Source organism: Amphiprion ocellaris, chromosome 16 (genome assembly GCF_022539595.1).
Source record: "Amphiprion ocellaris isolate individual 3 ecotype Okinawa chromosome 16, ASM2253959v1, whole genome shotgun sequence".
Classification (NCBI taxonomy): domain Eukaryota; kingdom Metazoa; phylum Chordata; class Actinopteri; family Pomacentridae; genus Amphiprion; species Amphiprion ocellaris.
This window is the reverse complement of record NC_072781.1, coordinates 12,487,047-12,509,623: the sequence shown is the minus strand read 5'-3', so window position 1 is coordinate 12,509,623 and position 22,577 is coordinate 12,487,047. Positions and strand designations below refer to the sequence as shown.

General features: G+C 40.1%; 3 protein-coding genes across 8 annotated transcripts; 2 read left to right on the top strand and 1 right to left on the bottom strand.

The window, feature by feature from the left end:
• Positions 1-320: 320 nt before the first annotated feature.
• Positions 321-18,130, bottom strand: LOC111581412 (sphingomyelin synthase-related protein 1-like). 6 transcript variants are annotated; one of them, XM_023289572.3, is made up of 10 exons: positions 17,980-18,111; positions 17,530-17,688; positions 14,281-14,907; positions 13,561-13,656; positions 13,350-13,467; positions 13,007-13,157; positions 9,620-12,019; positions 8,324-8,434; positions 7,110-7,212; positions 6,011-6,319 (listed from the first exon to the last, which is right to left on the bottom strand). In XM_023289572.3, exons 3-7 carry the CDS (start codon positions 14,901-14,903, stop codon positions 11,715-11,717), a joined length of 1,293 nt encoding a protein of 430 aa, XP_023145340.1. In that variant the 5' UTR covers positions 14,904-14,907; positions 17,530-17,688; positions 17,980-18,111; the 3' UTR covers positions 6,011-6,319; positions 7,110-7,212; positions 8,324-8,434; positions 9,620-11,714. The 6 variants fall into 6 exon arrangements, with proteins under 6 accessions (XP_054874787.1, XP_054874788.1, XP_023145340.1 ...); XM_035956975.2 differs by having other exon boundaries at positions 14,281-14,904; XM_023289571.3 differs by lacking the exon at positions 17,530-17,688 and having other exon boundaries at positions 17,980-18,130.
• Positions 18,122-21,042, top strand: LOC111581405 (dual specificity protein phosphatase 13-like). The gene is made up of 3 exons (XM_023289551.3): positions 18,122-18,735; positions 19,992-20,206; positions 20,304-21,042. The coding sequence occupies exons 1-3, from the start codon at positions 18,506-18,508 to the stop codon at positions 20,510-20,512; spliced, it is 654 nt and encodes a 217-aa protein (XP_023145319.1). The 5' UTR covers positions 18,122-18,505; the 3' UTR covers positions 20,513-21,042.
• On the top strand, positions 20,766-22,327 carry zgc:153981 (dual specificity protein phosphatase family protein). The gene is made up of 3 exons (XM_023289581.3): positions 20,766-21,058; positions 21,513-21,730; positions 21,810-22,327. Exons 1-3 carry the CDS (start codon positions 20,934-20,936, stop codon positions 22,019-22,021), a joined length of 555 nt encoding a protein of 184 aa, XP_023145349.1. The 5' UTR covers positions 20,766-20,933; the 3' UTR covers positions 22,022-22,327.
• The last annotated feature ends 250 nt before the right edge of the window (positions 22,328-22,577 follow it).

The window sequence follows — 22,577 nt, the reverse complement described above, 5'->3', positions numbered from 1 at the left end:
ATTTTCTTTGCACATATATAGTGTAGTATCAAACTATTAAACACAGAAAAGTGAATAAAGGAAGGCATTTGAAGCAGTAGTAGTTTACTAATAAAACAGACAGCCTGCAGTAGCACCACATCTCCATCTCATACATGCACTATTAAGCAAACATCTGGATTAAGTAGCTAGACAGCTGTATGTAATTTACATATATTACAAGTCTTTACATGCTGTAATGGAAAGAAATTTAATGTATCTCTCAAATTACCATTTTCTCAACTGCACTAAATTTTATTATGCATTTTAATCTCCCTTAAAAGACGCATTTAAGCACACCATGGTATTTTAATATTTATTAAACCTGTCTAATGCAAACTTATGTAAACATAATTTAATAATGTTAAAAACATTTTTTTTACTTGTATTAGTCAACATAATCACAAAACAGCTTTTCCTCACTGTCAAAGCTCACACACAGATTATACAGCACAAATTACAAAAGAGGTTAATTAGAGGATAGAGAGATAAAGATAAATTACAAAATAAATAACCAATGAAATGCAACAGCAGTAGATGAAAAACGGAGATATTTTTAACATCATAAATTGCAACAGTGTTACTTTTCAGTTCAACATGCTGTACGCTTCCCTGACAAAACAAATGAAAACAATTTAATACAATTGAATGTCCTTGTGAGGTGTCTGTGCATGACAAGCCTCTATAATAACTGCTGCTAACCCGCACAAGTCTCTGAAAGTCTTTTTATGAAAGACATTCCTTCATGTGGTAAATCGAACTGAGCCATCATTAATGTTACTAAAGAAACCGGTGCTTCTTCTTCATTGTAAAGTCCAAAGATGGAAATGGTGGTCCAATGCAAATGAAGTGAAGTGAAATGAAGTGAATGCATTTGCTTCTGTTTTTTCCTGCACTCATTAACCTAGATTTTCTTCATATATCATAACCCTCTATATATTGGCAACATCACAATATGCAGCTACAGTTGGACTACAATGTTTGATATGACATATGTAGAAAAACATATGCTTGGTGTTTGCAAAGTTTAATTGGCACCAACTGTCTAAAGTCACACTTAAACTGACACTCATTTGTGCACATACAGAATAACCACCTGTTAGTATAAGCAGCAAAGAAGCAGAATACTGTAACGAATATTACGTAGCATGAAGCATGAAATTGACAACAAGGTGTGTTCAAAATGTGGCTTGATTTTTTTTTTCATCAACACGCTTGTTTTAAAATTAGAGTCTACCACTGAAAAAGATAAACCAGCATTGGACAACATACTTTACTTCTAACCACAAACAAAATATTACACTCTAAACCAATATTAAAACAGTTGTACTGTCTTTAAAGGTAGACTAAACAACAAAAATGAGTCCTACTACATCCTACTATCATCCTACGTCAAAGTCAGACAGAGTTGTTCCTGCAGTGGGGAGGCACAGAGGTGCGGGACACTTCCATGTGCACTGTGGACATGGGAAAACGCTCACACTCTTCCTCTAGGGGGTAACAGCGGCAGTGCAGGAGCACCTCTCTAACTTCCTGCCGAAAGTTGGAGTTCAGGAAGCCGTAGATGATGGGGTTGATGCAGGTGGAGGACATGGCCAGCAGGTGGCAGAGGGAGAACAGCAGGTTGTGGTGGCAGATGGGCAGCGCCTCCTGGTTCCAGTCGGAAATCACGTTGAAGATTGTGAGCGGGAGCCAGCAAAGAGCAAAGGCAGTTATGAGAGCAACCAGCATGATGTTGATTCGGCGGCTGTGGGTCATTCGCTGGTTCTCTGTGGTCCTGGCACGGTCCAGCATGTCTTTGCGGTGGCGAAGGCGCACAAAAACTCTAACGTAACAGAGAAGGACCAACAGTAGTGGGCCGCAGTACTGGAACAGCAGGAGCCATGTGGTGTAAGCAACCCTGTGTTGGTGGGATGGCCAGTGCTCCACACATGCTTCCATATGAGTGGTGGGGATGTAAGAAAAGATCGAGCGGTGTGAATTAGGAGGTATGGATGAGTTTTTGAATGTGTGGAGGACAGGCTGAGGTGGAGATGTATTGATGTAAGCCTGAGGAGAAGCTTGGTGATGGAGCGGAGACTGGGGGAGGAGTACATTGGCATAGGGCTCATTTGTGAGCAGCTGAAAGGCCAGGAAAGGTGAGGAGGTGAAGCAGGCCAGAATCCAAATGATAATGACCACCACATAGGCCTGAGATACACTTGGTTTCCATCCCGACGGGTTAATAATGAGCTGATGTCTTTCTAGAGCGATGAACACTAGAGAAAGCACCGATACAGTCACAGAAACACACTGGATGAACGGCACCAGCCGGCATAACAGCGAGCCAAACACCCAGTGATCCATGAGCGTATAAATGACAGTGAAAGGAAGGCAGAAGACGCACACTACGATGTCAGAGAATGACAGGTTGCAGATGAAAATGCTAGTGACATTGGCCTTTTCTCTGCGACGGGCGATGATGCAAATGAGGCCGGTGTTCCCCACCAGCCCCAGCACCATTGTAATGCTGTACCACACTACTAGACATGCTGTGAGGACAGGAGACATATGGCACTGCTCATCATGGCCGAGAACAGAGAGGTCTGACAGGAGCTCGGTTTTGTTCCCAGACCACTCCTGCACAGACTCTCGACCCACTCGTTCTCTCTCCCATGGTAGGGAATGTGTAGAGGTGGAGCTGTTGAAGAGCAGAGGCAGAGGCAACGTGGACGAAGACAATTGGCTTGCGTTGCCACTCAAGGACATCTCACCAGGACTTCAGTGTCACCAGCCCCCTGGAGTAAAGCGTCCATCCCAGCCCTCGGAAAACCTGTATCTGACACAAACAGACAGAGAGAAAGCACAGAGGGAGACTTGAAAAGATGTTTTTCACTAAGAGCAATAACTCTTATAGGTCAATGGATCTGTTCATGTAGAAACGATACTGTTGTTCTGAGGGGAGAACCGAGTGAAGGAAAGCTAGCAAATTGGTTCTGCATCTGTGAGGAGAAATAACACCTCGAAATGAGACGACGTATGAAGGCTTTTTTTTACTGCAAGTCACTGTGAGAATAGTTTGAAGAAAGTGTTAAAACATCTGAAACTCTCAGAATAATTTATAACTGTGGTGCGCTGACATTCATGGTCCCCAGAGGATGAAAGGTAAAGACGATGGGGACTTTTAGTGCCATAAAGAGGTTGACATTTATGTTTTTTTTTTTCGTGAAATCTCTAGTGGATGAATTGCTATAAAATTTAGTTGGGAGGTTTATGTTTCCCTCAGGCTTTGTCTACACAGAAGGTGTAGCAGCACTTTAGCAGCGCAGCAGCATCGACTCTGGTTCTCCGTGTGTCTGTACAAGATGTGATCAGGCACCTGCGATTTGGAAGTGAAAAGCCCAAGCAGTGAATACAAAACAGAAAATGCACTTGATAGTCCAAGCAAAACACGATCCGTCACGCTCCCCGTGTAAACAGCTGGACCGATTAAATTAAGAAAGTAGATGTGCTAGACAGATGACTGAAAGACATTAATGAAACGTGTTTTGTGCGTACACGCTGTCAGGATGGATTGTAATAACTTTGGCAACCCTCTGCCTTTTCATCTAGTGCCATCATCTGGTCAGACTTTCCCTTTGTCTAAAAGTTTGGTCTATGCGTAAATCATTTAACCAAGGTGGCAGTCTGACATTTTAAACGGTGAACACGATTAGCAGCGCTAAACATCAGCATCGTGAGCATGATTGCATGTTAGCTTAATTCCCCACAAAAGGACTCATCAAATAAGCCATAAACCATAAAAAGAAGAAAATCAAAAGTTCTATGACAGCTTACATTGATATACACATGAAACATCAGATACCAACGGTGAAATTGCTGTATTATTTCATCACTTTTTGTAAGGTTTCATGGACTAGTTTCAATACTTTGTCTTACAGTAACAATTTCTCATGCTCTCTCTCTCTTTCTTTTACCCATCCTAAGATGTGGGATTTGTCATTTCCCAGCCTACGAAGCCTAAAGTCAGGTTTTTAGACTGAACATAATAGCTTAATGACAGTGAAATTACTATGCATATGTGGGAGCAGGGTCTTGTATTTTTCACGTACACAATAATGTTGTACATCAAAGTGAAAGGGCGTGACATTGTTGGAATCCTAAAAATGGATTCTAGCTCTCTCTCTCTCCCCTGAAACCTCTGCCATGTGCTGTGAAAACCGGCATCGCGGAGAAAATGAGACTGTCAGTTTCCATTAACGGCAAACACACTTGGCTATCAGTCACTTCATGCTGCATCATTACTAACCCATTCTGTCAGTGTGTTGAGTGAGCTGCAGGCAGGGTGGTAAAGCATTGATCATCCTTTGTTCAGGAGGGAAAGGCAAGTGTAATGTCATCTATAACCAGATGTAACAAGCAGAGTGGAGGGACCATGCACACCAGCAGAAAAAAAAGGGCGCATTAATAGGCACATTTCAACCTGTAGTGTTACGACGTAAGACTGTGGGATGCTGCAAGTCCGGCAAGTAGTTGTGTCTTGTGGTATTTCAGATTAAAATCTCTGCAGGGTACAGTGACCTGGCTATACTTGGACCATCAGATTTCTATTTTCTGTCTCAGCAAAAGTTTCTTCCATCTTTGAGAAAAATGGCTGACAGAGAAATAAAAGAATGGCTGAATGTCATTCACCAGCTTCACCTTCACCTTGCATTTCTGTAGTTTGGACAGCGGTATCTCCTTGAATTACTTTCTACATTTTGTCACACTGCACGACAATTTAACAGCCTGACAGCAGTATTTCATAAGATATTATCTGCACCACAGACACGTTGCCTTCTAATTCATTGTAATTCTATAATCTTTCATGCTTGAAAACTTTGTGATTTGTACTGGAATTTAAAGGTCTGTAGATATGCACAATCCAGGAGGGCTGAACAAGTGGATGTGTTGTTTTTCTTGATGATAAATTGAACTGCAAAAAATGTCTATAATAATGAAATTGACAGATTTCAATAATGTGCTTGAATGAAAAACAAAAGGAAATCCCAGTGTCGTACTTCCTCCTATGGTCTAATATTGAATGATATGAAATGAGCAGCTTAAAATCACTTATTATTTGAGTTGTGCCTTTTATTACATTGTTCTTTTTCCCGCTCTATACATGAATCTGTCACAGTCTTTCCATATATATGCTTCATCGGTGGGAACATTCAGAAACAATTTTCTTTCATTTTTCCTCTTGCCTCTGAAGGATCAAGGTAATGACAGTGGACACTGTGCAGCGCGCTCATCCTCATATAATGACCCAAGCCTCATTGTTCTCTGCTGGGGGTGCCAGCAGTTGTGGGTGACACCACTTAACATGTTACCATGACAAATATTGTTTTGAGATGTCCACACAGCATAGGAAAAATTCATGCACTTTTCCTCTGGTTTGTTGTTTTTCCCTTTTTCTCTTGCATACATGTTCTTAGACATGCCTACAGTCGAGTGCTTTTGTGTGATTGCATCCCTCGAGAACATTTTTAGAAGAAGATACACATGCAGTGCACCTGCATATCTGGACACTAATGGAGTGGAGAAGAAAATACAGCGTAGAATTCTTCACTGATTAAATAATCAAAGATACTGACTTCCCTTGATAAAGCAGATCATTACTGTTTTCAATAGATCATTATTTTATGCAAAGAAAAATGAAGGACTCACGTGGGCGGCTGGCTGAATAAAGAGTTTCTGTGATGCCGAGATGACAGAAAGCGATGCTGTGAACAGGTGCGAATCCTCAGAGATGAGCGTTGGAGAACGAGCTGAACATCACAACAACCAGGACGTTTGTGACAGACACAGCAGCGAGTGGAGCTCAGCTATAATTGGGCTGTTAGAAGCCTTTGGGCGCCACAGATCCTCTGAGCACCGAGCTCTGCTGTCACACAGTGGTGGCTTTATTCAATTACATCCTTAAAATGACACCTGATGGAAGTGCTGTTAAAGAGACACTGAGTAGGCAGAGTTGCAACAGGTTTAAAGTTTATTAGCACTGAAAGAAAAGTAAGGTTGATAAGGTGGTTGTTTTTTTGGTGATTGAATGTGTGCGCACACAGCATAAACTAGTAGATAAAATGTGAGAAATGGAAAAAGATCTGTTTTCAGTTTGGGTTTCAATCGCCTCTAATGTGTTGAGTTTAACTTGTAGTGTGTTCAGACAGGGTTACACTCTTTAGTTTTGTCTGATTTCAGCACCATCTTGGCAGAGCAGGTTGCCTTATTTACAACCAGCTCACACTCCTCAGGAACGTCTACGCTTCCCTCCTCAGGGATCCTATCACACAAAGAAAAAAAATCCATAAATCAAAGAGCCTTCGTTAAAAAAATGGTTTTGCACAAATAAAGATTATACAAAAACAATCAAGGATAGAACAGAGAAGGTAAGAAACGAGGAATTGCATTTTTTTCCCTCAAATTGAAAGAGAGTAGTAGAATGTTATAATTTTTTCGCTTCAAATTTATATTTATGTCAGATTTCCTCTGCAAGTGTTTGGTCGTAATGGTTTGTTATGCCACAGAGCAGTACTTTAGTTGTTTCACAGAGTTATTGTCCTTGTTAAAATCAGCTTGCAGGACCAAAATGACAGTTTGGTGAAAAACACGATACACACGAATCTTTTCATTTGCTATAATTGCACATTATTTCTCATTTTCCACAGATCTTTCTGGTACATGGCGTGAGAGGATGCACCCCACACTCAACTGCCATGCCGTCCATCACTGGTGAGCATTTAGTTGTTTCCTCTCAGTAATTACCTTTGACTGCATGAGGACTGGCTAATCCATCTGGAAGAATTGTCCACTTTAATTCTCTAGCTGCTGCTTCAAAACACGCCTACATGTCAGGTGTTGGTTTAATTATGATGGACAGACTTCTGCTCTCATACATTTTCCAGTTTTTGGCTTGAAGAAAACTGTTTTTTTTTTTATAAAAGAAATTTTAAATAAAGAAAAGGAAAGATCAAGCCCCCTTCCCCTTTTCATTTAGTTCTTGGAATGCTTTAAATAAAGCCTGGAGAGAAAAATTTGTTCAAAAAAAGAAAGATAAAGTGTGGAAATCATACGTGTTACAGCAGCTCAATCCTTTGCTTGTACATGAGCACGCTATGCAGTCTCTCTCCCACTCCGAGCCAAAATCATGCTGCTTTCCATCCTTATCCACACATCCTGCATGTACAGAAGTTAAAACAACAGTTCAGAGGAGCCACTGACTTGCCTATCACGCTCTGGTAAACGTCCAGCAGCGACTACTTGTCAACATCCATTGATGTGTGCATAGGTGTGGTTTTAAAAAGGTTTGAGTCAGTTGGCAGGTACTGAGCAAACACAAAACACTGAGACAGATGAAGGATTAAATGCTAATTTGTCCAACTTCTGTCAAACATGGCAAAAACAAAAAAAAAATCCACTTCACCACATCTCCAGTGTGTATTTTTTGGATGTGATATACTAAAAGTAAAAGATGATATAATTATGGCAAAAGCTATTAAACTTAAGATATGTGTATGAACTACATAATAATGAAGGTTCTAGTAATCAGTGATGTTTTGATGATATTGTTTGTGTCTGTGGAGGACACACACACACACACACACACACGCACACACACACACACACACACAGCTGGAAGATCATAAAGTAAAACATGTATTTTTGGTGTAAAGACAGATCACATGCTTTTCAGAAAATGACATATAGAGTACTCAAAACATAATGGTGTAAACTTAAGGCAATAAAACTTTTAAAAGAGGTGTATCAGAAACATAGCAATACATACAGGTATAATATGCATGAAATCTGTCTCAAAATAATGGGGGTAAAATGTGCAGGGGGGCTGAGGCAAAGTCTGACTGGGCACATTCTCTGTAAAACATGACCTAATGATAACCTAATGCGCATGTGTTTGGTAGGGAGTGACCGAATGGTGAATATGATAACGTTAAGTCAAGGTATAATGGTGTCAAAACTGTCTCTAAAAATATGCCCTATAGGCATGGAAAAATGACCAACTCTCACAGCATAAAAGACGAATCACAGCTCAGTATGTCTGGTTTTTCTTCGGGGTTCTAAATACTTCCAAGAATTGCTCTTAGTTTTTCTGTTGACAGTAAATCCTGCTGCCCTCCAATGCTGACTTCTGCATTTGATTTTTTTAAAGATCTTTAAAGAAGCTTTTTAGACGTTTGAACACGGTCATGTCTTAGACTCTGGCCCATGATTTGGACTTAGTTTCCACTTCACCAGCTGCACAGCTATCATATTGTCTCGTGTGATTCACCTTTTGGGGATTTGCTGGATCTTTGGCCACCAACTCCTGAAAGAAGCAGGAGCTGTCAGAGTGACACAGGACAACCAGTCCCAGCAGACAAACAAACACATGCAGAGAGGCCTGAAAGAAAAAATAAAAGACACCATTTATGCATGTCTCCGAAATCCATTTCCTCCAATAACAGCTTTCAAAAGACCTTAAGGTTCCTCTCCTAGCATTGATTAATCCTCCAAAAACTCATCTGTGATCATCAGAATCACATATTTAGAAGTTCCATCAATGAAAATCCTAATTTCATGCCTGAAAATGGCTCATATGTATCTCTGCATCTTTGCTGTCTTTACTATGCACAAAACCATGAATATGCAAATTGGTCCCCACTGTCCCTGGCTGTCTGAATCTGCGGTTTTGACACTGTAATTGCTGCACTTGCAGTTCCAAGCGAGAAATTCTCTGCCAAGGTGTTGGCTGTTTATTGCTATGCTGTTCTCTGGCATAAAAGAAAGAAAAGAAAAAAAAAACACAACATAGACATTGAAAGGGGTCTTTAACATTGACAACAAGCTACCTTTTAATGTCATGAAGATCACACAAACAATTTCATAATGTGAAAGAGGCTAAAATCCCTGAAAGCAAATGTCAAAAAAGTCACTGTGGTGTCATGACGTTTTAGCATTGTGGTTACCACATGCATTTTTAGAAGGTTTGTTTCCATTTTACAGATAATGGTACTTTATGTATTCATTGAATTTAAATGTGCAATACATATATGGAACACTAATTCCCTTTAACAAAGATACCACCAACAAAAGCATGGCAGTGCAATGTGATAAACTTAAGTCACTTTTATTCAAATATAAAAAAAAAATGCTTTCTTGATGCCAACAGCTTCTTAAAAAACAGAAGAACAAACACAAACACACCCTCAGTGGTGCTAAAAGCAAGTAGAAAGCATAGTTCACACCTTGATCATAATGTGATTGAATGGTTTTGGTTTTACAAGCTCATTTATCTTTTTCAGACATTATTTGAAAGGCTATTATGATCACCATCACTACAAATAATAACATAATAAATGTGCAGTGGACCTAAAATTGTCTTTGAGGGTGTATAATATGTAAACTATATACAGTCTGACAGTAATAGCATCATTCAAATATTAATTTATCCAAATCTATATTGCATTTTTCAAGTTTAACTGTGATCAGTCTATAAAAAAAGGAAGATAATTTATTTATTCACTTACACTACACACATATGAATGCTAATCATAGCTTTCCTAAGTGTAAAGTGTAAAATACGCACCATCTTCAGGATGCGATGTGACAATCCAGTCAGCAGAAAACTGATTTGGCTCAAACTCTGCAATCGTGGCTTATATTAAGGTGCGCCCCCTTCTGCATATCTTTAATGGTAATATTTGAACAGTGATGTGACTTCTATAAAATATTTGTTTAAAGGTGGGGAAGAGGTGCAGGTGTGTGGGTTCTGTTGAGCTTGCCTATTGAAGGCACACCCCTCTGATTTATGACCTATTTTACCCGTGACATGCGATGCCCTTCTCACTAACTGACATTAAGATTTGCAACCAAACTAATTCAATGAACACACACGGATGCAGTGAAATAGCAGCACTAGAAACAATTAGTCTGAAAAGAAAAGCTGGTTTTCCTCATCTGTAAACTTTTATTGGTGCGCTGGCGAGCAAAGATAGATTAGTTGCACTGGAATAAGGCCACACAATGTAAACAGTTTTTTAAAAAATGCAGTTTGGATCAGCCATGCCATAGTAAACAGAACACTTTTGATACTTTTTTTTTTTTTTTTTAAACAAACTGCTTTTCAACAGCTGTATGAAGAGAAAGTCAGTCTTTGTGTCATGCAAACGAGGAAAACTCCATACCCATTATACAATTAAGTTCTTAAAAAAAAAATTGGGGATAAAGACGTTATACTACTGGCTTCTAAAGGACAGATGAGGACTGGAGCATACAGATTTTGTCACAGTCTTTAACAGTGCAAACAGACAAAAGTTTCAACACATGTGTCTTCATCTGGTACACAAATGTGTTGAAACTTTGACATAATAGTGTCAAAACCTTGGCCTGTTTGCACAGTTACAGGTTGTGAATGAATCCAATGTGCTCTATTCCCTTTTTTTTCTCTGAAAGTTTACTGTCCTCAAGCTGACAATCCCCTGATGTAGCTGCATTTTTCTAGAAGAAGTGCAGAGAACCCTGTTTTTAATAAATGTTTTTTCAGTTTTTTGTTATACTAAGAGGTGTTTGGCAAAGCTGAACATAACAATAAATGTTCATATATCTGGATGAGCAATATTTGTTTGAGTAACTATGGATGTATGTCTGTACTATCCAAATGGTAACATTATCAAATAAAAAAGTTCCCTTTAGCCTAAGTGAAATGAAAGAATAACGTTTTTTCTAAGAGAGAGAGAGCAGGAAGTGTTTTTTTTCTTCTGTTGCACATCAAAAGAAATAGTTCTTTCTTTGGTTTCCGTCACCAAACAGGTGTCAGATCTCTTTGCAGCAAAACAACTGCGTGAACCGTCATCAGCTGACAGTTTCGACCTGGATTACAGCCGTGAGAAGCCTGAGTCATTTAGTGGAACACCCTAAACCACCAATGAACCGTAAACATCCCCATAAGTGGAAGCTAAGAATGATAAAAGTGATTATTCAAAGGCAAATAAATCTACAAGAAAAAATCTGTACCTGCAGCTTCTTGGCAGTGTGCAATTCAATTTAAAGGAACTGTTCGATATTTTCAGAAGTATATACTTCCTGATATGAATATGCTAAATATGAAGTGACATCTAGCAGCTGGTTAGCTTAGCTTAGCATAATGCCTGGAAAGCATCTAGTCTGGTTTTGTCCAAAGATCGAAAGAAACAAATCTATCAGCACCTCTGGAGCTACTTAATTTGCACAAACTGAATTTGTACAAAGTGTAAAGTGATACAGGGAATTATGTGCTGGAATATTACTTGAGTGGGAGATTTCCTGCAGTCTTGCTGTCATCAACATTAGGTTAAGTTTCTCTCATTAGTACAGAGCTGCTGGTACTGAGGGTGGATTTTGTATCTTCCATCAGAGTCACATTTGCTGTATCTACCTGTTTCCAGTTTTTGTGCTAAGCTACGCTAACGAGCTGTCGATACTTTCATTCTTACCACGCAGACATGAGAGTGCTGTTGTCATTAGACTCTCTCCATAAACAAAAGTAAAACTGTCAAACTATTCCTTGAAACATGACAAACAAAACTCATCCACTTTTTTTCACAGATGATGAGAAAAACTTGCACGTAATAAATTAAAAAGCTTGTCGTTGAGGCATGAATAATACAGTCCATGCACAGCAGCTGCTCATCTTTGAAAATTCTTTATCCAATCAGAGTTTTCATGAAGGCAGGTTTGTTGAAGGGCCAGTGATACTGGTTGGGCACAGGTCCGTTCACGTTGCACTCAAAGAAGGAGAACATGGGGAACCAGATGCGTGCCCGCCGGCTGTGCTGGTAGGCACGGGTGTTGGCTAAGGTGTGATAGTAGAGGAAGAGGCGGGTAGTGATGTAGAAAGCGATGAACACGTCGATGGAGTAGTGCTCGTGAGCCGCCAGGATGAAGAAAATCCCAAACAGGTTTAACACCCAGGAGATGGTGTGAATGAGATTCCAGGTACGTGGAGTGTCTGCAGTAGAGAGAAATCAATAAAGGACATGATATGGACATAAAGGATATGGGTATAATAGGTGTGATATTCTCGATGTTTTAGGTATTTTCTGTTTATCCAAAGCCCGATACAATTTATTCCCCTCTGACATGTACTTACAAACACAAACCGCACATTTACACTGGGTGACATGCCCCATGCTGATGCTGTCTACACCACCCTTCTGCTTTAAATACTGACTTGTATACAAATGCATTATGTATTATTCTGCAGCTGAAAATAGTCCCTGACAAATACCATGTTCAGTCTTGCTAGCCTAGCAGTTGCTGAAAAGTACATCTGTTCACAGAATTGACTTTGTATATGTCAATGACCCATATTTAGGGATTCATATATTCAATAATAGGTGTGTTAGGGGGTCAAGGGTAGCACAGCGGAGAATTTATAAAGAGGAGACTAACCACTGAAAAGAATCCTGAATAGAAATCTATGACTAAAATTCCAATTGGCATACTGATTTTTTTCTTTATATACTATGCTACTATGGACAAAGGAAAGCACAGTAATGTGAAAATGTGCAGCTGTAGTAGAAGTATGACCAGTAAAAATGCTTTTTAGTCCTTATTTCGGGACTGAATAATTTTTTCATCAGATTTTATCAATCATTTTAATTTGCATATCCCGTTGGCCACCAAAATTTCAGCTATGGCTCTCTTCCTATTCATTTAGATGGGAACCTGGTCATTTTACCCAGATATAAATGACAGGGAGCATTACCAAGACGGCTGCTGAATGGTGAGATTTGCCTAGAAGGACTTTGGCTACAGTCGGTGGAGAGAAGCCAGAAAGTATTGAGAACTGAAGCAACAAATTATTTGGTTTTGATCTGTTTATGGGATTTGTTGATGCTAAGAAAAATATAGATTAAGACCTTGGACTGCATCCTTCAAGAAAATAACACATTCTCCAAAGTCATAGAAGGCAAATAAAAGAACTAAAACTTACATTCAGTCACAAAGAAGTTGAGCAATGTGATGACAACCGTGTGTCCACTGAACATGTAATCTCCACAGGTCTGGACGCCTGTCAGAGTCATCCCAAATCCACTCCAGATTGCTAGTGCCCTCTGTATCTTTCCCCAGCTATCGCCATATGTCTGGGACACACACATACAAAAAAAAAAAACTTGTGTAAACAGTCATGCTGTGACTCACAGAGGCAACTGTTAATTAGTTATCACTGTTGTAATGCTGAGTTTAGAACTGAACTGTAACATGCCAACGCATTTCCTTCTACTCAACACTGCAAAATGTTATCTAATCTTTACAGAAGCTCATACGTTTCCCACCTTACTGGCACATTTCAGGTGCTGCCCAGGTACAGAGAGCGAGGTGACAAACATGGTGCAGCAGCGGAGCAAAAACACTGTTCCCATCAAAGAACACAGCCTCCTGAAGAGGATGGACCTGAAACAGAGACCAAACAGGTCATCTTGTATAAATGCAAAGCTAGAATTAGCACAGTGTCATATGATGGGAACCACTAAAACTGTGGTTTACCTGTGTTTGTGAAGGAGCAAGATCAACAGAAACATGTAACACAGGATGAGGCCACATGCTTCAGCCATTGCAAAAGCCCAAGGGATTCTGGGTACACTGTCAGGGTACAAAAACATCTGTATCAGCACGTAGATTAGATATGAGTGCAGCAGAATGTGTACATGAACTGTGGAGGTGAAGTTGCTCAACAAGTGCTGGAATCTTTATGGAGGTAAACTACCAGTCAAACGTTTGGACACACCTTCTTGTTTAATCGGTTTTCTTTATTTTCATGACTATTTACATTGTAGATTCTCAGTGAAGGCATCAAAACTGTGGAATTTCATACACTCAACACTTCTGCACAACACGACTGATGGTTCCAACCCCATTAAAAAGGCAAGAAGTCCCACAAATTAACCTTGACATGCCACACCTGTGAAGTGAAAAGCATTTCAGGTGACTACCTCATGAAACTCAATGAGAGAATGCCAAGAGTGTGCAAAGCAGTAATCAAAGCAAAGGGTTGCTGTTTTGAAGAATCTAAAATATAAAACATGTTTTGACTTATTTCACTTTTTTTTTTGCTGCATAACTCCATGTGTTCATTCATAGTTTTGATGCCTTCAGTGAGAATCTACAACGTAAATAGTCATGATGAACCATTAAATGAGAAGGTGTATCCAAACTTTTGACTTGTAGTGTATGTTAATAATTATCAGTGTAAAACACAGTTTATACCTGTCTAGGAATATGTCAGGCAGCGGTGGGTACGTCCTCATGTCCGGGACACGCTCATGTACGATGACCATGACAAAAGATGTGAATCCAAACACAAAAAACACATATATGGAACTGATGACTGTCTTCCACACCTCTGGGTCCAATCTGCCAGCCAAGTGCTGCCTACACCTCCCGTTGGAGTGAGTATGACACACTGCTGCTCCTGAGCCATATCCAGATCTGTCATTGGTCCTCAGCCTCAGTTCAGTCCCGTTACACAAGCGATCCCCTCCATTGAACCTCCTGTCAGCTCCGTCACAGCTCCACTCAGCCCCTGCAGCACCCAGCGAGAGCCCAGCAGGAAGACTGTCTGAAGGCTGGAGTCCCAGCTCCTCCACTTGGGCCTGGTTTTGTCTCTGAAGCCTGCGGAGGGCTATGGTGAGCCTTTTGATGTCTCCCAGAACAGTGAGACCCAGCGGAGGACCCCGCAGGTCGGCCTCAGTCAGAGCCAGCAGGCTGGGGCCGTCCAGGCGGTGCTGTGTGCACAATAACTCCACATACTGCTCAAAACCTTCCTCCTGCAGCCACTGGGCCACCTGCTTACAGCTCCAGGCACTAACACTGTCCTCTGACGGTGCCATGCTGCTGCAGACACAAACACAAACAGTGTGAGATCATGCAGGGTTTGACAAAGATGAAAATAGCCTTGATGGTGAAGTACACGAGTACCGACACAGAGATGTCATCAAAAAGACAATACCCTTACATGCTGATGCTCTGACTGATCAAAGGCTGCGAAAATCATTCTCTAAAGTTCAATTACTGACTGCCATTTTTTCTTCCACTGTGTTTGCACCACTTGATGTAATCACTCCCTTTGTCAGACCTATTATTCAAATGCAAAACTCTCTAAACACACACATACTGACATTACTTTTTAAATTTGCTTGCTGTCGATCACAACCATTTGCATCACTGTGTGAATGAACAAGGGCTGCAGTTATGTGAAATAATCTCCCGGTCATTCACCAGTTTATTAGTGGTTTGTTATATAAAAGTAAATAGCACCAACATTTCATTGTCACATCTCCCAGTGTTATTTCATTCATGACCAGGTTACAGTGAAACTAAGAAAACAAAACCACATTTTAAGCATTTTACGGACTCAAATGTTTAATCGATTATCAGGTCAGCTGCTAATTATTCAATTATCAGACTATTAAAGCTTTTAAAAAAAAAAAAAGCTGCACCATCATTTGTTCTACATAATATAATATCAGCAAAGGTTTTGAGTTATTTTCCTCAAGATTTCCACATAGATTAGTCATTACATTTTTTTTTAAACTACTTGATTGACATTCATTTAGTCTATAATTTAGTCTATAGTATAACAAAAACTGTGATAAACGTCCATCACAATTTGCCAGAGTCATTTTGCTCCAACAGTCCTAAAACTCCAACTATTCCCATTATTGCAGTCTCTTTAGTTTTGTCAGTTGCACAAAATAAGTCATTCGATGATCATTTAGTTGCAGTATTAAATGACTATGACTAATCAGGATCCAGTCAGTGTGGAGGTAATCTGCTGCTTGCTTGTCCTCCTATTCGATGTGACCCAGCACCGCAAACCGCAGGCTACTTAGTGCTATTACATCATCTGTGCTCAGGTCAGTGGCTGTACAGTAGAGTTGCAGCTCACAGTGTAAGTATGCTTTATGTGGAACACCCAGTTTCACTTAAAGCAGGCCTGTGTTTAATGTGTCAATCCAAAACAATCAAACTCAAACACAACTTGATAATTAAGAAAACAGTTGATGATTAACCACACAGGCAAAGTAAATAAGCTCCTCTCCTGACTCAGGTACTGATGAATCGCTCTTTGTTGCTTTGGCTGCTTTTAGCCTTTGACCTGGTGATCAGCTCACCATGCTGCTGCTGCTGCTGCTCGCTCTGCACTCGTTACTGCTCCAAAGGTCTGCAGGGACTCAGCTAACATGGCTGTATTACTCTTTACTCCTGCATGTGAGCGATAGCCTACATGCTGATTGGACACTAGATACAGACTTAAAATGACCAAAGTAAGCAGCTTTCTGCTATCAGGAATACAAGAGGCTATCACTGTCTGCTAGGAAGCTCTTAGATTCTAGACTATTTTGCATTAAGGACTAACCTGTTAAATTTAACAATTATTTTACACAACTTAGATGCATTATATTTATTAAGGTTTTCAAATGTGCTATGTTTTTTATCCTATTATTAACATTTCGCAAATGTCGTTTATAGACTGTTAGAGAATATCTTATTATAGAATTTTTGTCCGTTTCATTTTCACAGATTTTACTCCGGGAGTACCTTTAAAATTCCATTGTATTGCTGTCTTGCACTGCTTTAGAATGACAACAAAGCTTTTAATTCCCATTGATTTGATCTGGAAAATGTCAGGAAGTTTCCTAGAGCCCAAGGTGATATGTTTGAATTGGATTTTATGTCCTACCAACAATCAAAATCCCAGAAATAATTAGTTTGCTATGATGTTTAATAAAAACAGCAGCTATTTATCACTGAAGCTGACTGACTGGATGACTAGCTGATTAATTAGTTAGCAGATGAAATTACTTGGCAACAATTCTGATCATTTTATAATTCAGCTCTTAAAGAAAAATGTCTTGGTTTGGAATTTGTTAGAGTCAAAAGCTGATATTCTCTGATATTTAACAGAACATAAAAAAAATCAATGATTTATGGAAAATACAGTAGGTTGTTTGAAAATGAAAATAATTTTCAATTGTTTCCCTAATATTAATGCTGGAAGCATCAGTTCTACTTAGAAAATGACAATCTTCTATTAACCTAAAACTGATTAACTGTTCAAGTTCAATTTAAATTATTGAAAATATCATTATAATTGCAGTATTGTTATTCCATCAAACAGCTTAAATATTGTTTTCTGGTCTTAAAAGTTTCATTGGAGTTCAGTTTTTATGCTCACAATACCGTGTCACTTTTGTTCTCTAACAAAGAGTCTCATCCTCACATTCGCAGCCACACCTTAACTGACATCACCTCATTGGAATCATCATCGTTCAAACACAAGGAAATGTTTTAGTTCCTAATCATCATCATCACACACTGAAGTTTGTTCTAGTCCATCAATAATGCAGATCATATGGAGGCTGCGCCGGTGAAGGATCCATACAGAACAATTACTATCAAACCTGGCTATTGAGCTGACCCACATTAAATATTTATATGTGTGAAGTAACTCACCAGGATGGCTGATGCTGTGATCTCTCAAAAAGAAATGTTATTTTTAACTAGTCTCTAGATTTCACTGGCAACATCCTGCAGTCTCTCCGGCCCTGTGGCTTTACTTGGGATTCATAAGTGCAATGTCAGCTTGTTTGGCTGGCTTACAGTGAGTCACAGCTGTGAGAGAGAGAAAGCCCTTCAGTGTGTGAGACACAGTCTGACAAAGAGCTCATAGTCTGTTCACCACCAGGCCACGATGTAACGTCAGACTGCCACATTTTAGCACAAGCTGAACTGAGGACAAGTCATAATTTTACAACGGTGTGGTAAAACACTACATTTAACACTGTAGTTTCCTCACATACACAGAAAGCAGGAGGGTTCATATTCCAGTTCAGAGCAAACAAGTCACATGAAGTATATTCTGTTGTTTCCAACTCCCTTTAAAACAGCAATCAGCTCTCTTACCAACAATCCTCTGTCACTGTGCTGTCAGAAGGTGTAGATGAGCTGTCTGTCTGCTTCTCCACCCAGAGCACTTCATGACCAACATGCTTCTGACAACTAGGCAACACCAAACAGGAAGAAACGTCAATAAACAACACCAGTAAAGAAGATCTGGTGGGATCATTCAGGGCTGCTGCTTTAAACACACTGACATCTGCTGGCCACGCTGGAGATACTACAACTACAGGTAACGTGTCTCCTGGACCATAAAAAATGGCACATTTTTATGGTTTGACTTGAATTTGACAAAATTAAGAAAAAAGAAAAAAAAAGAATAGTGGTAGTTTTCAAACCAGTTACATAATTGTAAACCCATTTCCATGCATGAGAGTGTGGCTGAGTGTTGTGCCAAAGTGCACCACCTGTTTTAGGCAGTCAGAGGCTGAGTGAATTGGAACTGCAGCTGAAACAAATTAAAGGCAACAGACGGCAGCATGATTTAGTTTTAGGGAATGAACAGTTCAGTATACACGCTGTAAACTCAGCAATGACAGACAGAAAATCAACCTCGTGTGCTGTTACAGGAGTGAAATGTGATACTGAGCACAGGAAAGTGAGTGACCAACAAGAGGAGGAAAAGCACACATGTGCAACAGGAGATACAAAGAGGACGTGGAAGATCCCGTCCCTCCAGGAGCTGGAAGAAGTTTTGCATTCAGCTTCACGCTCCTGTCGCCATGGAGATGAGGTGTGGCCGAATCTGTATCTGGGTGACATGTGAGTGTCATGTGCTGCATTTAAAGGTCCCATTCTGGGCAGATTTTCAGCAAATCAATGAGAGTCTCACATGTTTCCAGATTGTGTCTTTTTAAAAAAAATTTCAGCTAAAAATTCTGCAAAGTTGTTTTCATTTTTACCATCAATATTTTAGCAGTTTTAACCTCATTCCCAATGGGCTGTTTCAATGTCTAGAGAGCAGCTGCTGCTGTCCACACCCCCTTCAGGAAGAAAACTCTCTCTGCATCTATGATTGACACCAGAAGGAAACAGACCAGGACTTTCTTTTTCCTTCTGGCTTTCTGTCTGAGCAATAATTTGACATGAAAATACTGCAGAATTCCCAACACAGTTATTGTTTCTAACTCTTGTATAAGTTTGTCAGACATTGTTGCAATTGTAAAATCCGTATTTTAGTGGTACAGTCACTGCATGGAAATGGCTCTGAAGTGACTGCTGGTTAACATGGGTTGCATTTTAGTCTCTATTTCATATTTGTTCCATTGTCTGAAAACAGACACTGAAAAATCTATAAATGAGAACAACTTTATGGTAAATTTGGCTGTATTAAAATGTAGTTTATGTGAGCACAGAGAGCAAAAGAGATGCAAACAGTGGCCATTAAAACATGACATGAATGCAGTAATTCTCACGGTTCTTGTTTATCGATTTCAAACCATCCTTAAAGTTTCCACAGAACTCTGAATGTCCCTCAGTTTTGCAATTTCCACAGATCTCTGGCTTGTGGACATACGATCACAGCAAGTGGTAACGTTAGCCACATTAGCAGCACAACATGGTAGCATTAAGGAGCTTCCTATTGCTGTTGGGACATCTCCATCAAACAAATAAGTAATCCATTTGACCTTTATTGCCTTAGATGCTGGGGGTGCATTAAGACTCTTGCGTTCACTTTTGCAGCCAACAGAAGAACCTTTGGTGTGCTTTGAGACATTTTAGAGTTTTGAGGAAGAAGCAGCTACATAAAGTGAATAAGCCTGATGGACTGTGAGGCAGTCGCTCAGTCTGAATAGCTCAACCCACAAGCAAAAGGCAGTGAGGGGGCAGAATTATGCAAAGTTTGAGCTAGATGACGGCTAGTTCATTAGCTAATATGTAACAGTAAAATTCTTACAGGCTTAGAAGCTGAGAGGCTATCTATTTGGACTATTTTGATTTCACAGCTCCAGGTTTTTACAACCACAAACACCTTTCAATTCAAATATAAATGCCTTCTGTTTGTTATTTTCTGTCAGGTTTATGTCTCATGACAAGTTTGGCCTGTACCAGCTGGGCATCACTCATGTGCTGAACGCCTCGCATGGTAAACTCTGCTGTAAGGGCAGCGATGATTTCTACGGAACCACAGTTAAATACTACGGAGTCCCCGCCAATGACCTGCCTACATTTGACCTTTCACCTTTCTTCTACCCCGCTGCTGAGTTTATTCACCAGGCTTTGACGTCAGGAGGTACTGCCAGCTGCCACGCAGGTTTTCAACGATGACGCTCTGATGATAAATAATCTGTATTTTCAGTGTGGTTGTTTGTGTCTTTTCTGATGTCCAGGGAAGGTTCTTGTGCACTGTGCTGTGGGTGTGAGCCGGTCAGCTGCTTTGGTCTTAGCCTATCTGATGATTCATCATCGCCTCAGCCTTCTGTCCTCTGTACACTGTGTGCAACAAAAGCGCTGGATTTTCCCTAACCGTGGCTTCCTGCGACAGCTTATAGGATTAGACCGAAAACTGCAGGATGAAGCATTAAATGGATCAAAATAGCACTAACTAAGGAGCAATCCTGCATAATGAATCCATACGAGTGTTCTCATTTAGTTGACAAAAGTTACCCACCTTCATTTGTACCCTTTACTGTATGCATAAACTAATGTGTCCACCTTCCCTTGCTATGACCTCAGTGGAGACCCTGTCTTTACCCTTGGGCCCTTTGGCATCAATGAACAGGCTAATCAATGGGACAACAACATTAAATAACTCTACATCCAGTCACAGAGAACACACTGGACACAGAGAGCTAATTTTGGAGCCAAGCAACGTTCAAGCAGCCACCTGCTCTTGCCTCTCACTGAGCTGCAGATTCTGGCGGTGAAGGGACGGAGGCGGCGGCAGCAGCAGCAGCAGCAGCAGCAGCAGAAGCAGAGCGAGAGGGTCTGCTGAAGGAGCACAGTGTGACCGGGGGAGAATGTCAGGGAGCAAGCAGCTACAGGACCTGGCACTCATTAAAGAACTGGAGCTCATCTTGGACTCCTGCACTCTGGAGCTCACACCGGTGGATGAAGTCTGGCCCAACCTGTACATAGGAAATGTGTGAGTGTCTCGTATTTGTGGGCAGAAACATTTTCCTGCAAGAGAGGAATTCATCAGTTTTATCTGACTGTTAAAGTGCAGAATTGGTTTACTTTAAGCTCCCCTATTTAGCATTTGTAAGCACTACATGAACACTTAATAGTTTTTAACATATTATATGGCTATAAGAAACTCTAAAAGCATTTTAAGTATTTACTAAAATATTGTGCGTTTCAACAATAGTAACATCATTCATTAGGACATGTTTTATATTAATATGACTGTGTTTAACTGGAAAGTCATTCATCATGAGTTTGTAAATCACTCACAAGTACAAGTTAAATAAATGTATAAACTCTTATCTGCTTATAACATTGTAGTTGATCTGTATACCTTATAAAGGCTCAATAGTGGGACTAAACACTCCATTGCTCTTTATTTCATGTGTGTTTCTCTGTTTGTGTGTGTTCTCCAGGGCTGTAGCACAGAACAGAAAAACATTACATAAGCTAAGCGTCACTCATGTCCTAAACGCAGCACACTCCAAGCAGGGCAGCATCGGTGACCAGAGCTTTTATGGGGACACCTGTGTTTACTTTGGCATCCCAGCAGAGGATTCAGACCACTTTGACCTCAGTCAGTACTTCAAACCTGCAGCTGACTTCATACATGCAGCCCTGAAGAGCAAAGATGGTAAAACGAATGCGAACATGAATGTGACCCCTCATGCATTTACTCTGTTTTGATTGATATTTTCCGTCCTGCTCCACAGGAAAAGTGCTGGTGCATTGCATCATGGGTGTGAGTCGATCGGCCACTTTGGTCCTGGTGTACTTGATGCTGCGACAGCGTCTCTCTCTGAGAGATGCTCTGAGGCACGTCGCCCAAAAACGAGCCATTTACCCCAACAGGAACTTCCTGTCCCTCCTTCTGAAGCTGGACGAACAGCTGACACGCAAACGGAGGTTGTGTCCTCTTCTCTGACGTCCCTTTTTCTTTCTCCATGTGTTACACTCCACTTCAACCACTACTGGCAGCATCTGTAAATAATAGCTTGTCGTCAGAATGATGTAGTCGGAGCTGTGAGTCTGAAGGGACTTTTATGTATGTTTGTTTACTTTCATTGCACAGCTGCTCATGTTGTGATTTTTTTCAGAACTGTAAATATCTAATTACATCACATTCACACATAGTGTTTCTTTCAGGTTGTTTTTCATATTCAGACTGTGTCTACTTTGTAAATGCAGCTTTGTGATTGCTGTAATATTTATTAAAGATATTTTTGGTATATCTCAGTGGATTTTCTTGGCAGATTGTACATAAAATGAGTAATCTGGATTTTTTTTTGTTTGTTTTAAACTCTGCACATCATACTTTTTAATAAGGCTTAACTTTGGACATTTAGCTGGATACGATAACTTGTCATTCATCCTTAAAGAATAATTTTTTATTTTACCAAATCAATTTGCATCAACAAAGACACATCTTCTCTGATCAAAAACACTGTTCACAATTCTTAATAACCAAGATCCTGCTAACT

What these genes read in the sequence shown, in the direction of transcription:
- LOC111581405 (XM_023289551.3), top strand. Translation starts at nt 18,506, where the DNA reads ATGACAGACAGAAAATCAACCTCGTGTGCTGTTACAGGAGTGAAATGT. An exon ending in AATCTGTATCTGGGTGACAT is followed by an intron (nt 18,736 to 19,991) that starts GTGAGTGTCATG and finishes ATTTTCTGTCAG; the next exon opens with GTTTATGTCTCATGACAAGT. An exon ending in CCAGGCTTTGACGTCAGGAG is followed by an intron (nt 20,207 to 20,303) that starts GTACTGCCAGCT and finishes TCTGATGTCCAG; the next exon opens with GGAAGGTTCTTGTGCACTGT.
- zgc:153981 (XM_023289581.3), top strand. Translation starts at nt 20,934, where the DNA reads ATGTCAGGGAGCAAGCAGCTACAGGACCTGGCACTCATTAAAGAACTG. An exon ending in AACCTGTACATAGGAAATGT is followed by an intron (nt 21,059 to 21,512) that starts GTGAGTGTCTCG and finishes TGTGTTCTCCAG; the next exon opens with GGCTGTAGCACAGAACAGAA. An exon ending in AGCCCTGAAGAGCAAAGATG is followed by an intron (nt 21,731 to 21,809) that starts GTAAAACGAATG and finishes CCTGCTCCACAG; the next exon opens with GAAAAGTGCTGGTGCATTGC.
- LOC111581412 (XM_055018812.1), bottom strand. Translation starts at nt 2,766, where the DNA reads ATGTCCTTGAGTGGCAACGCAAGCCAATTGTCTTCGTCCACGTTGCCT.